The following is a 13731-nucleotide window of genomic DNA, read 5'->3' on the forward strand; positions in this document are numbered from 1 at the left end:
GTGCAAGGGGGAACTCTGTGGACCCTGATGTAAAAGGGAGCTCTGATGTAAAGGACAATGCTGCAGACCCTGATGTAAGTGGGAACTCTGATGTAAAGGAGAATGCAATGGACTCTGATATAAGGTGGTTTCTGGTCACCAGAGCACCCGCTTACATCAGAGTCCCCCTTAAATCAAGATCTGCAGCATTCCTCTTTATGTCAGAGTTACACTGTAAGGGGGAATCCTGCACACTCTGATATATGGGGGAACTCTGTGCTGGCTGGGTTATATTAATCTGACCTTCATGTGAATGGAGAAATATGGTTTATGACTTTTGTTTAACTTAAACACATTGCTAATAGCACTATATCTACATGTTTATAGTTTAATCATTCATATTTGCACGGTTTAGCACTGAAAACTGCTATTTTATGTACATTTTTGCAGTGCCAGTAATAAAATTGGTGCCGTCCGTAAATTTTGGCATTCTGCCAGTATATTTTATGCCGGGGGGTTGGCAACACTGGTACTTCCTCATGCCAGTTTGCTGGCAGGGGAGGGGGTGGGAAGAGTGGAGCAGGGCTGTGGGGAGTGACGAAGGGCCGGGGAGGCGAAGCAGTCCACATTTTTACAGTAAGACTGTGGCTTGGGCTTCATTTGCCCTCAATAGAAATGGCCGCTCTTAACACCAGAGAGAGCGATATAAAAAAAGGATCTGGACACAGAAAGAGTAAGCTGGCATTTACTACTATTTACATATTATGATGAATAATGATTGCTCTGCATACTCATGTTTTGTTTTTTGGATTAGGCTACTTTGGCTGCAGTTCCTTTTTAAGCTCAATTTTTTTGCAGATCATAGGGGTGATTAAAAACTGAACTAAAGTCTCAATACTTGCCCTCTCCAATGGTCCAGTGTCCCTGAGGGTTCCCTAGCCGGTGCTGGCATTCTCACTCCAGCTTCTTCTGGGTGCCTTCTCTGTCCGTTATACCAATACACAGGGACTATGCCAGTGATGTAAGTGTCTACCTGTGAGCAGGCAGATAAGTTTATTTTGGTACAGAAGATTGATTCATTACATATCTTTTTTGCCATAAATAGCCAGCTCATAAGCTTTGTAATTTTGCCTTTAGTTCTATTTTAAACTTTGTCCCTTTCACTTTACTAGTGAGATAACTAGCATATTTTGAAGGAGATTGGCAGTGGCATCCCCCATATGTTTCTCAGATAGGCTTGTTTTAGAGGGACCCTTCCACCAGACTACTCATAATATTTTATATTTGTAAAATTTTATATTATAGTGCTTTTTTTCAATACAATATTGCCCCTCTAGATAATTAACCATTTATTAACTTGTTGAATAGATGCAGGCAGAAAGTTTGAAGGTCTGGATTTATACGATGTGAAAGATAGTGATGGATCCAGACCAGTAAATTGTTAGTTTGAGCTAATGAGAAATATTTTGTCTTCCAGATTGACCGTAGTGATGTCAGTGTGTGGTGACCTCTTGCTTTGTAACTTCCCTAAATGCAGGGTAAAGTTATCTGGTCGAGCCTGGGTCACAGCTTGTTCACATATATTCTGTGACCAGCATGGAAGTGGAGAATTCAGCCGATCTCCTGCGGTTTGTCCAGCCTGTAATAGCACACTCTCCAGTAAGCTGGATATTGTTCGTACTGAGCTGAGCCCTTCTGAGGAACACAAGGCCATGATGCTGTCTGGCTTACGTCCTGAGATTGTCCTAGATATTTGTTCTCGTGCTTTAGCTTTCTGGACCTACCAGGTAAGAAAAGGATAGCTGCAGAGAAGAATGCTCAAGTTCACAAATCAGTACATACATTTTTGGGGGGGAAATGTGGACAAACCATAGATCAAAGCCATTAAATTAATCTGCATATACAGTACATTAGTTCTGTGCAAATTTTGTAAAAAAACTAGCTTGTGTTTCTCTTCTGCGTGAATGTTCTGTTATATAGGCAGGCAGTAGTAAAATAATGCATTATCGCCACTAGATAAAACTGAAAAGCATACAGTAGGTAATTTATACCACTTGATAACAAGAGATTCAATGTAACAATTTTAGAGAAGTGCCGGTTCACACTGAAGCTGCTCGACTTTCGGGGCGACCTGTGAAGTCGCGTGCACCGCGACTTCGGCACGACTTGCACGGACTTCATAAAATTAATGTCTATGCAAGTCGCCTCCAGGTCGCCCCGAAGTAGTACAGGACCCTTTTTCTAAGTCGAAGCGACTTGTGTCGCTCCTATTAGAACCGCTCCTGCACTACACTATGGGACGCGACGGTGCGTGACTTGTCAGGCTGACCAGTCGGACTAGCGTGAATGGACACTAAGGGAATTAGCAAATAGGGCCCGATACACAGGGGACGGGCTCTGTTGGAGTCTGCCTACTCAGCCGGAAATCTGTCCACTGAACCCTGCTGAGCAGGTAGATGGCTCATCCATGTCTACTCTGCTTTTGCAGAACCGACACAGAGACAGCCCTCTCTTCTTTATGGGCAGCCGAATGTAAATGCACCACCTGTCAATTTACACCCGACTGCCATCCGATCCAATCCACCAGACGTATGGGGAATGGATCTCCATCTGTCTGTTTTTAGCAGACCGGATCAGATTGGATGTCGGTGGGTGTCTCCATAGAGGAGACTGGAGGGTTTGATGGGGTCTGCCCTTGTGAGGGCCCTAAATGTTACCAATACACTTTCTGTGTGTTTGGATACATAATAGTTATTATAGTAGCCATTTCACTGAATATTATTTGGAGTTCAGAGGTAAAAAGTTAATAGGCCTTCCATTACAATCTCGTATTAGACCAGGGGTGTCAAACTCAACTTCATCAAGGGCCGCATCAGCATTATGATTGCCCTCAAAGGGCAGGTTGCATCTGTAATACTAGATGTCCAGAGTATCCCAAACCCCTTACATAAGATGTTAAGTGTCTACCCCCACCCTCCCTTACATCAAAGTGCACCCCCTTACCTTGTGTTGCTGCTGGGAAGAAGCTTGTGGCAGAGCTGGGAAGCAGAAAGTGCTGGGTCTGGAGGAGGCCCAAAGGAGGACTGGAGCTCTACTGCAGCTCCAGGAGAGGTGTGAGGGCCGCATGAAATGGACTGGAGGGCCAGATTCGGCCCTCAGGTCTTTTGTTTGACACATGTGTATTAGACTATTGACGGTTTTCATAAGGAATGTACTGATTCAATCACAGAATTAAACACTGTCCTTTTTAGGCACCTGTGGATTTGTAATTTGTGTTATTCTATATGCTTAGTGAATATTTTCATGTATCCTAATCATGTTGTTTTTTTTTGTGTGTGGAACATTCAGAGTAACTTTACACCTTTGCATATACCGTATGTAACCACCTGCGTTGCCATTCTAAGAGACTCCCAACAAAAATTAACAGAGTAAATGCCCCTGACCCTATAATGCATTCAAACAGCAGTTTGTGTGTCGCTAGGGCGGTCGCCGTCAACTATCAGTAGATTCTTGCTTGGTGGTTGTAATTGCTGCTTGCACACACTATGGACAGCTGTCAGATTTGTACTGTGTAGAAATCAATCGCAGGTCCTGCTGCTTGTTTGCATGTAACCACTCATTTAAGTGATTACATGTAGATACCGACCCTGGACACAGCCGGTTTGGACACGCCAGTTTGTAGGGGTAGCTGAAAGAGTTACTGTGTCCAGAAGCAGCATTCAGTCGCCTCTGAAAGCAACAAACTATCCACAGCTAAACTGCCATGTGAATATAACCCAATGCATTATATGTGGTGGTGTGCTCATAAAAAAGGGCCAGTTACATTTTAGTGTGTGAACACTCAATGTAGACGCATCGAAAATAAATGTAAAGATGCTGTAATGCTCCCTGTTAGGTGTTAAGCCTCGTACTCACGCTCAGATTATCGGACAAATTTTCGTTCCTTTTATGTTGCACGCTAGTCTCATATGGAAAGTGAAGAGGTTACTTTCATATGAAAATTCTCGTATGACAGAATTCAACTTCAGAAGTGATGTCATGTGTTGAATTGTTTTGTATGTGTTCTTTAGTTTCCGAGCATGCGTAGTCTTGCTCTTGCGATTTTTTTTTGGACGAAAACTGGACTAATAAAACAAAAATCGGACATTGTGTTCACGTATGATAAAAATTCTATAGCCTGCACATCCAGTTTTTGTCGTATGAAAATTTGTAATCAACTGTCGAAAGCACTATACTAATGATCTGAAAATCGGCAGATCGTTCATCAGACGAAATTTTACTTACAATTTTCTTATCGTGTGTACAGGCCTTAAATGTCAAACGTAAAATTTTTCATGGCAGAGATGCATTGAGAACACACCAACTTTAACCTGATTCAGTAAATTTCATGCAGTAAAACAGACAATTGTTAACAGAAAATAGAGTAGATACCCTCTACCTGCGCACTCTGGATAAAACCCAACAATATGTTTAATGTCAATTAACACATAATGTGTACAAGAAATAATTAATCTGTGAAATTTACAAATCACTGTTGATAACATTATAAAAAATTATACAAATAACAAATGTAGAACAGCTGGTTGTAAGCCATAGCAAGCCTGATATATGGTGAAAGACATAATTAAAACCACGTAGATCCCTTCCAACGCATTTCGCTTCTGACGTCATCAGGGGTCACAACCCCAACGTCATGTGACCCCTGATGACGTCAGACGTTGCTGACGAAATGTGGTGGGTGGGATCTACGTTACACTTCCGGCATCTTGGAATGCAGGTGGAATGCAAATCGGCGTCCCTGCCATGTTAACAAGCCTACTTTGATCTGCAACATTCCTAAGTGTTTTTACTAGTGCGCAACCAATAAATGCTTTAAAATACTACACAATGAAGGGTCTTTTGTCTTTTCCCTAACCATATGGTACACCACTCTGATGATATCATCTTACTGGTTTGGAGTGCTACCGGGGAACATCTTTTTCTATGAGAGAAACTCCTCCCAGTGATCCAATATGAATCCTAAATGTCTGTGTCTGGTAGTTAGGAAATGTATTTGATGGTGGTGGAAGATAGCACAACCCACTTTTTGCTGTGTGGAATCACTTGAGAAGATCTCTGCATCACCTTGTTGCACTATTTGGAGCACTTGGTGGTTATGTATGGACATTCCCATATACTATCTTAAGCTTATCCTAAGTTGTTTCTTGATACTTTTTAAAGTGAGCATGGTTTTAATTTCATCTTTCACCAATTGTTAACAGGTTGTTAAGTTATTTTAATATTTACAGCCTTTCATTTATAAGGATCTGCTCCCAGTTGTCTGCATATAGAATAATACATTGGTGCATTTTCTCATGCATTGAGACTCATTAAGGACTCATTCAAACTGAATAGGGGCAATTAAAAGTAGACAGTTTTAGCCCCCCCAACTGCCCCTGTAAGCTGCAATAGCATCAAGACGTAGAGTGTACACCAACCATGGCCACAATACTTTGCTTCATGGCGCAGCGGAAATGATCCCACCCCCCAACACATTTGGCAGGAAGTACCACAGTAAGACATATTCAAGTGACCGGTGCCGCGCTGGAAATAGAAGCTAAATGCTAGGCTTGCAGTTGTGGTGGTTTATTCCCCTTCATATAACCTGTACAGCTTTCAGGGGAAAAAAAAAACAGCCAATTAGAAGGCAGCAATGTTGCCTCCTGAATACCTGTCCACTGCCTCTGCACTGTCCTATGGAACGTGATCCACTGCATATTGCTTTACAAGTGTAAACCAGCCCTAAGGGCCTACACACACTGTGCCCATATTGGTTAAATGTGGGCATGTGTCCATATAGGTGAACTGGCTTCACCAGCATCCCAACCCTTTAATTATGTGTGCTCATTGGATATTAATGTTTAGCAAGAGATGAGTTCAGAGGATGCCCAAGCTCCTCTCTGTTGCAATGATGTAAAATTCAGCAGGAGTAACCAGTGAGAGCTGCAGGTAATCAATCCTCCTGGAGCTGTTGGGTTCCTAGCAAACTTCTGGGGATCATTTCACAACAATGGAATGGACTTCAGCATTATGAGCCACAGTAGAGCTCAGTATTCTGTTTCTTCTTTCCAGGCATATTTTTTTTATTGTTTTATTTGGGTGACAGATTCACTTTAACAATCGCTTATAATTTTTTGTAAATATTTATTATATCTTTTCATGTGACAACACTGAAGAAATTACACTTTGCTACAATGTAAAGTAGTGAGTGTACAGCTTGTATTTGCTGTCCCCTCAAAATAACTCAACACACAGCCATTAATGTCTAAACCGCTGGCAACAATAGTGAGTAAACTCCTAAGTGAAAATGTCTAAATTGGGCCCAATTAGCCATTTTCCCTCCCCGGTGTCATGTGACTCGTTAGTGCTACAAGGTCTCAGATGTGAATGGGGAGCAGGCGTGTTAAATTTGGTGTTATCGCTCTCATTCTCTCATACTGGTCACTGGAAGTTCAACATAGCACCTCATGGCAAAGAACTCTCTGAGGATCTGATAAAAAGAATTGTTGCTCTACATAAAGATGGCCTAGGCTATAAGAAGTTTGCCAAGACCCTGAAACTGAGCTGCAACACGGTGGTCAAGACCATGCAGCAGTTTAACAGGACAGGTTCCACTCAGAACAGGCCTTGCCATGGTCGATCGAAGAAGTTGAGTGCTCGTGCTCAGCGTCATACCCAGAAGTTGTCTTTGGGAAATAGACATATGAGTGCTGCCAGCATTGCTACAGAGGCTGAAGGGATGTAGGGTCAGCCTGCCAGTGCTTAGACCATATGCCGCACACTGCATCAAATTGGTCTGCATGGCTGTCTTCCCAGAAGGAAGCCTCCTCTAAAGATGATGCACAAGAAAGCCTGCAAACAGTTTGCTGAAGACAAGCAGACTAAGGACATGGATTACTGGAACCATGTCCTGTGGTCTGATGAGACAAAGATCAACTTATTTGGTTCAGATGATGTCAAGTGTGTGTGGCGGAAACCAGGTGAGTAGTACAAAGACAAGTGTGTCTTGCCTACAGTCAAGCATGGTGGTGGGAGTGTCATGGTTTGGGGCTGCATGAGTGCTGCCGGCACTGGAAAGCTACAGTTCATTGAGGGAACCATGAATGCCAACATGTACTGTGACATACTGAATCAGAGCATGAGCCCCTCCCTTCAGAGTTTGTGCCGCAGGGCAGTATTCCAACAGGATAACAACCCCAAACACACCTCCAAGACAACCACTGCCTTGCTAAAGAAGCAGAGGGTAAAGGGGATGGACTGGCCAAGCATGTTTCCAGACCTAAACCCTATTAAGCATCTGTGGGGCATCCCCGAACAGAAGGTGGAGGAGCGCTAGGTCTCTAACATCCACCAGCTCCATGATGTCGTCATGGAGGAGTGGAAGAGGACTCCAGTGGCAACCTGTGACGCTCTGGTGAACTCCATGTCCAAAAGGGTTAAGGCAGTGCTGGAAAATAATGGTGGCCACACAAAATATTGACACTTTGGGCCCAATTTGGACATTTCCACTTAGGGATGTACTCACTTTTGTTGCCAGTGGTTTAGACATTAATGGCTGTGTGTTGAGATATTTTGAGGGGACAGCAAATTTACACTGTTATAAAAGCTGTACACTTACTTCATTACATTGTAGCAAAGTGTAATTTCTTCAATGTTGTCACATGAAAAGATATAACAAAATATTTGCAAAAATGTGAAGGGTGTACCAAAAAAAAACTATATATACTATATTGTAAAAAGTATTGTGACTCCTGCCTTTACACGCACATGAACTTTAATGGCATCCCAGTCTTAGTCCATAGGATTCAATATTGAGTTGGCCCACCCTTTGCAGCTATAACAGCTTCAACTCTTCTGAGAAGGCTGTCCACAAGGTTTAGGAGTTTGTCTATAGGAATATTTGACCATTCTTCCAGAAGCGCATTTGTGAGATCAGGCGCTGATGTGGAGAGAAGGCCTGGCTCGCAGTCTCCACTCAAATTCATCCCAAAGATGTTCTTTCGGGTTGAGGTCAGAACTCTGTGCAGGCCAGTTAAGTTCCTACACCCTAAACTTGATCATACATGTCTTTATGGACCTTGCTTTTTTCACTGGTCCAAACAATTCGGTGGAGGGGGGATTAGGGTGGGGGGGGAGTTGTTTTTCAGGGGTTGGGCTTGGTCCCTTATTTCCAGTAAAGGGAACTATTAATACATCAGCATACCAAGACATTTTGGACAATTTCATGCTCCCAGCTTTGTGGGAACAGTTTGGGGATGGCCCCAACATGACTGCGCACCAGTGCTGAAACAAGGTCTATAAAGACATGGATGAGCGAGTTTGAGGTTGAGGAACTGGACTGGCCTGCACAGAGTCCTGATCTCAACCCGAAAGAACACCTTTGTGATGAATTAGAGCGAAGAGACTGCAAGCCAGGTCTTCTTGTCCAACATCAGTGCCTGACCTCACAAATGCGCTTCTGGAAGAATGGCCAAACATTCCCATAGACACACTCTTAAACCTTGTGGCCAGCCTTCCCAGAAGAGTTGAATCTGTTATAGCTGCAAAGAGTGAGCCAAATATTGAACCCTATGGACAAATGGACAAAGACTAGGATGCCATTAAAGTTTGTGTGTGTAAAGGCAGGCATCCCAATACTTTTGGTAATATAGTGTACGATTATGAATGTGAATAAAGGTATTTTCTTTTTTTTGGAGGTAATCTCTAAGTGGTGTCCAGTTCCACTTTTTCTTCTTTAATATATTAACTGCTTGTTAAGTCTAGCTGTAAAGGGATAACAGTTATCTCATTCCTTGCATCTGTAGGCTCCTTTGAAGCCTCATCTCTAAAGCACCCCCTGGCCACAGTTGGATGCCTACCTCCTCCATGTACAATGCAAGGTTAATAGCCCTGCATTATACTTGATAACACCCACAGCCCAAAGTTTAGGGGGAAGAGGAGAGCGCCAGATCAGATCTACACTGAGTTGGTCTGAATATAAGTGTGGATTATTTTTAGCCCTAAATAACTAGTTCATAACAATACAAATTATGTCTGTTCTTTGTTGTTCCTTAATCTACATTTAGGTATACCAGGAGCGGTTATACCAGGAATATAGCTACAGCAAAGCAGAAGGACATCTGAAGCAGGTAGAAAAACTGTATACTCATCAAATACAAAGTAAAGATGCGGAGATGGCTGCCATGAAAGGTGAAGTAAACTCTTTAAAAAAAATCTTGGAAGAATATAAAAGAAAATACACCGAACTCTCAGAAAAGCTGATGGAGCGCAATAGGCAGTATAATAAGCTCCAGGGAATGTACGATGGATTGAGGCTCCGCAATATGGCTGCAGCTAACAGAGAGGCATCTTCAAATGGAGAACGAGCTCAACCGGACCTGTTTATGGGTAACTAGAGATGCAATCAGACATAAAGTGAATTATCCTCATGGAACTGCTTGTAGGTCTTAAATGAAATTTGTTCTCAGAGAAATTTGTGTGTTGCCAAATTTTTGTTTCTGAAAACACAAGTCATCTGATTGTAATGTTGATCAATTAGTTGATCAACATTACAAGTAAGTAGATCAAGTATTTTGACTATGTGTTCACCTAATGTAATATATTATTATAGGTCGTTGCAGTATGTCAGTAACTCAAAAAGTATTGAAGCTAGAAACAGCCATGTGACTAGAATTTTTAAAAGGAAATCTGTAATGACAGCCAAATGTTTCTCCAAATACAGGTTTCCTTTACATTTTCAAATGTTGAAGCAGTGAATCATGTATATTGTGCCCACCTTTCTGGCCAACTGAACCCTTTTCCTTGGTCAAAGAGACAATCTACCTGACACCTTGTCAGCTTTCTTCTAATCCTAGAAATCTAAAAAAAAGGTTATCTTCTAGTTCAAGGGCCTCTGTAAGCAGAGATTGTGGGTGTAAGGAGAATCCGGCTTTGAGGTCCAGTTTTTGGACATGAATTCTGATCTGATGTAGTATTACGATAAAGGGAAAGAAAGCTTTTGGGTTTTTCTATGCAATTGCTGTCTGTGCCCACTTCCATCATTGTGTTATCATGATTAATACATGAGACATGCATAATGGGAACAGAGTGCTTTTTTCTGTTTCTTAACTGAGAATCTCCCCGACACGACATAATATCCATATTTTTTTCATTTGGACCATGAGGACTACCAAAAACGAAAGCGCTTTTTGCAGAAAGATTTTTTTTCTTTCAAATTGCATATCGGCAGATGTATATGGTTGTCTAAATTGAATTTCCACTTTTGCAGTCACATTTTAGAAAACCCCACTTTGTGCTTGGTATAACTTTAGACGTTTCTCAGGAGGAGTTGTCATGGCTGACTGCATTAAAGTGAGCCTGTCCCAAGTCTGTCCTCAGTAACACACAATGCAACACCTTTAACCCTTTGTTAGGACAGTGTTTAAATCTAATTAAAATTGATAATGGAGATCTGCCTGCACAGTACAGACAGGTTTATTATTGACAAACACCGCTGACCAGCCCCTTCATAAACAAAGACAAACTAGGCTTTTTCCTTGCTGGACGGTACAAAATAGAGCATTTTATAAAAGGTAGGCTGCAATTTTTATATATATCAATTTGGCTTCAAAAGTGAAAATACACTTTAGGCCCCCTGTGAAATGACTTCTGAAAAGTTATCCACTATAGATCGCTTTTCCGAGGGGCGACAATGACCGCTGAATCTGTAATTCAGCCCTTAGAAATGATCTGTTGCTGATAGATCAAGTCTCCACTTCCCAGATTCAGATCCTCCCATGAAAAAACAAAACAAAAGTCCCTTAGAAATAAGAAACAAATATCCCCCCCCCCCCCCCCCCCCACACACACACATGAATGTCTTTGTCAACAACTACTTTGGGTGATGTAAATGATGTGCATTTACTGTGTGAGTGTCAAACCCATAAGCAATTGTAAAGCCATTCTGAATTTAAGCAATCTATACCTGTGAAATTTTTCCCATCATAATAATTTTAATCATGTTAGCCTGATTTTATTTTATTTTAATATTATGCTAACAATGTACCGGTAATTTAAATACATATTCAGTTGTGCTGCCCTCTGCATATTTGAGACCCTCTATATTTCCCATGTTGACCACACCACTGATATACTGTACATGTGGTGTGATAAACTGTGGTCTGAATCTCTGAGAAGATCCTTATCTTTATTGCACTGTGGAGAGTTTCTGACATGAAACAAGCCAGTTCTAATCGGGTATCAGACACCTAATTAGCACAAACATTTTCCGAATCAGTGATCGCTAAGTAATAAAACAAAGATTACAGCCCTGGAATACGCACTTTAAAAACAAAAGAGCAACAACAACTTTCATATTTCTAGCTTGACATGTTTCTTTTAATGAGACGTACAGTACAGTAGATCTACAAATCTATGGTATTAATTTTGTGCATTGTTTCCCCTTTAGGAAACAAGTTTCCAGCTGCTAGAACACCTCCGTTAAGATCATGTGATGCTGATTATCGACCTCAGACCTTCTTCTGTACTTCCCCTTTTGATGATTCTGGAAACACTGCTTTTGGCTCTCCTGGAAATAGAGCAGACCCACAAAACATGACTTCATCCAGGGCTTTCAAAGTTATGAGGATGTAACATACTAGAACAGAGCAATACTGTATATTACAAATGAGTTTAGTCGTTTTCTCATTCAGAGAGGATGTTTAAATTGAGTGCAATTAAATAAAGTACTATTAAACAATGAATACATTGTAGAGATGAATCCATAGATTTGGTAGCAATTGTCACCCAATTTTGCATTCCACACACATCTGTTTTTTTTTTTCTTTTTACAGTTTTGGCAAGTTCCAATCAAAATTAGATCTATATTGTTACTTTAAAGCTAAATTCCAGGTATTGATTTTATTGCATAGTTACATTGGTTCAACTTGGACCAATGTAAGTATACATATTCCATACCTGTGGGACTGCTGTGGAAGTGGGGAAGCACTGTAGTAGTCGGTGCAACTACAGTGGTCATTGCAGTCTTCCAGGCCCTGTGCAGAGTGGCCTTCCTGCATAGTGAACACAGGGGGTCGCTCTCTTTTTCAGTGAATATAAGGCATTTTCCGATTGGGGCGGTGATGTTACGATCCACCTAATCTAATCAGAGAACCCTTTGGGGGGAATTTATCAAAACTGGAGCAGCTGTGCATGGCAATCAATTAGCTCCTATCTTCAGTTTGTTCAGTTAGGCCCCTTTCACACATGCGGACCATTCAGATCCGCCTGTCCTTTTTTTGGCGGATCTGAACGGATGCCCCATGCATCTCTATGGGGCATCGGATGTCAGCGGAGACATGTCCGCTAACATCCGATCCGATCCATCAAATCTGGACGGATGGAAACCCTATTTTCCATCCGTCCAGCGGATCGGATGAGAACAGTCCGTTCTCATCTGATTCTCCCATAGAGAACAGCAGGGACCTGACAGCTCTGTCTCCGCACACAGCGCGCCATCTGCCTGGTGAGCCAGGTGGTGGTGGTGGCCAGGTGTGAAAGGGGCCTTAAGCTTTGAAAATGAAAGATAGAAGCTGATCTGGTGCCATGCACAGCTGCTCCTGTGTTCAGTGAATAAAAATAGAAGGCCTTCTGTGAATGGCGTCCATGCTTAGTGGGTGTAAAGAAAGGCAGCTGCTCAGCATAGGACCCAAAAGATAGTGCAAGTGGTAGGTTGCCCTAAACTGTTTAGTCATTTTCATGATCTTAGTTGAAAGTTCTACAAAATTATCAGAGGCTTAGGATGAAGTCCAGTACATCCCTAAGGCCAGGTTCACACTAGCTGCGGCCACAGGCTCGCAGCAGGGGGTCTGGTGCATCCCTGTTCTCCATTTCAGGCGCGAATCAGGTTCCAATTTGTGCTTGAATTTGGACCTAAAATGGAGCCAAAGACACACAGGACCCTTTCCAAGTGCAGGCTGCTGCTTCCCTGGAGCTGCCTTAGACGGCTCCATTTAGAGGCGGTCACAGTCTCTTGTCATGCGAATTGGATGCATAAGTGTGAACCCAGCCTAAGCTGTAATTTAGGTAGGTCTAGGATAGCCTTCAACTATTATAGTGAAAAGAGGTCTTCACATACAGAGCACAGATTATTACTGCAACACACTATCATGCACAGCAAAACACAGCACAATACTATGTGGATCTGCCAAAGAGTATTGTAATACAAATCTGTGCCAAGGGTAAATAACAACCTGTAAGTTTTGTGGTGAGAAAGGGTGCCTTGTTGCTTTCACACCTGTTTGACAGAATTCACAATTCAGCTTTTGTTAATTTACATAGGTGGTCTGCAGAAACATGGGCTGCAGCCACGCTAACCTAGTATATCAAGTACAGGGCAGTAAACAAGCCTTGGGAAAAAAGCAATGCATGCTTAGTAAATGGATCAAAGGAAATTCAAAACTTATGTAAATTTAAGGTATGTAAGAATAAAATATATACCACTATTCACAAAAGCTTCAGCGTATGTGATGCCCCAATAGGGGAGAGTATCAATTCTGTGGCATAGCAGGTAATGTAAAACTGGAGCAGTGAGATTCATTAACATACAATTTAACATTCTGGAGGGGCAGGTTCATATAGGGTTTACAATATGTTTGGTACAAACTTCCCAGCTTAAAAGAAATTTGCAGTAACCCTAACCATAAACAAAGTAAAGGACTTTTATGGTAACACGTA

The 13731-nt window shown here is 41.9% G+C and overlaps 1 protein-coding gene across 2 annotated transcripts in view; it reads left to right on the forward strand.

The window, feature by feature from the left end:
* The window catches only part of CCNB1IP1 (cyclin B1 interacting protein 1), a 58959-nt gene extending 47238 nt beyond the window's left edge, over positions 1-11721 (forward strand). Inside the window, exons 2-4 of one of the 2 annotated variants that reach the window (XM_082259880.1) lie at positions 1457-1766; positions 9084-9405; positions 11465-11721. In XM_082259880.1, coding sequence (XP_082116006.1) covers positions 1470-1766; positions 9084-9405; positions 11465-11649 — 804 coding nt within the window. In that variant the 5' untranslated portion in view covers positions 1457-1469 and the 3' untranslated portion in view covers positions 11650-11721. The remainder of the gene's footprint in view (positions 1-1456; positions 1767-9083; positions 9406-11464) is intronic. The other variant, XM_082259881.1, reaches the window with a different exon arrangement.
* The last annotated feature ends 2010 nt before the right edge of the window (positions 11722-13731 follow it).

This window comes from Pelophylax lessonae, assembly GCF_965119305.1.
Source record: "Pelophylax lessonae genome assembly, chromosome: 1".
Classification (NCBI taxonomy): Eukaryota; Metazoa; Chordata; class Amphibia; order Anura; family Ranidae; genus Pelophylax; species Pelophylax lessonae.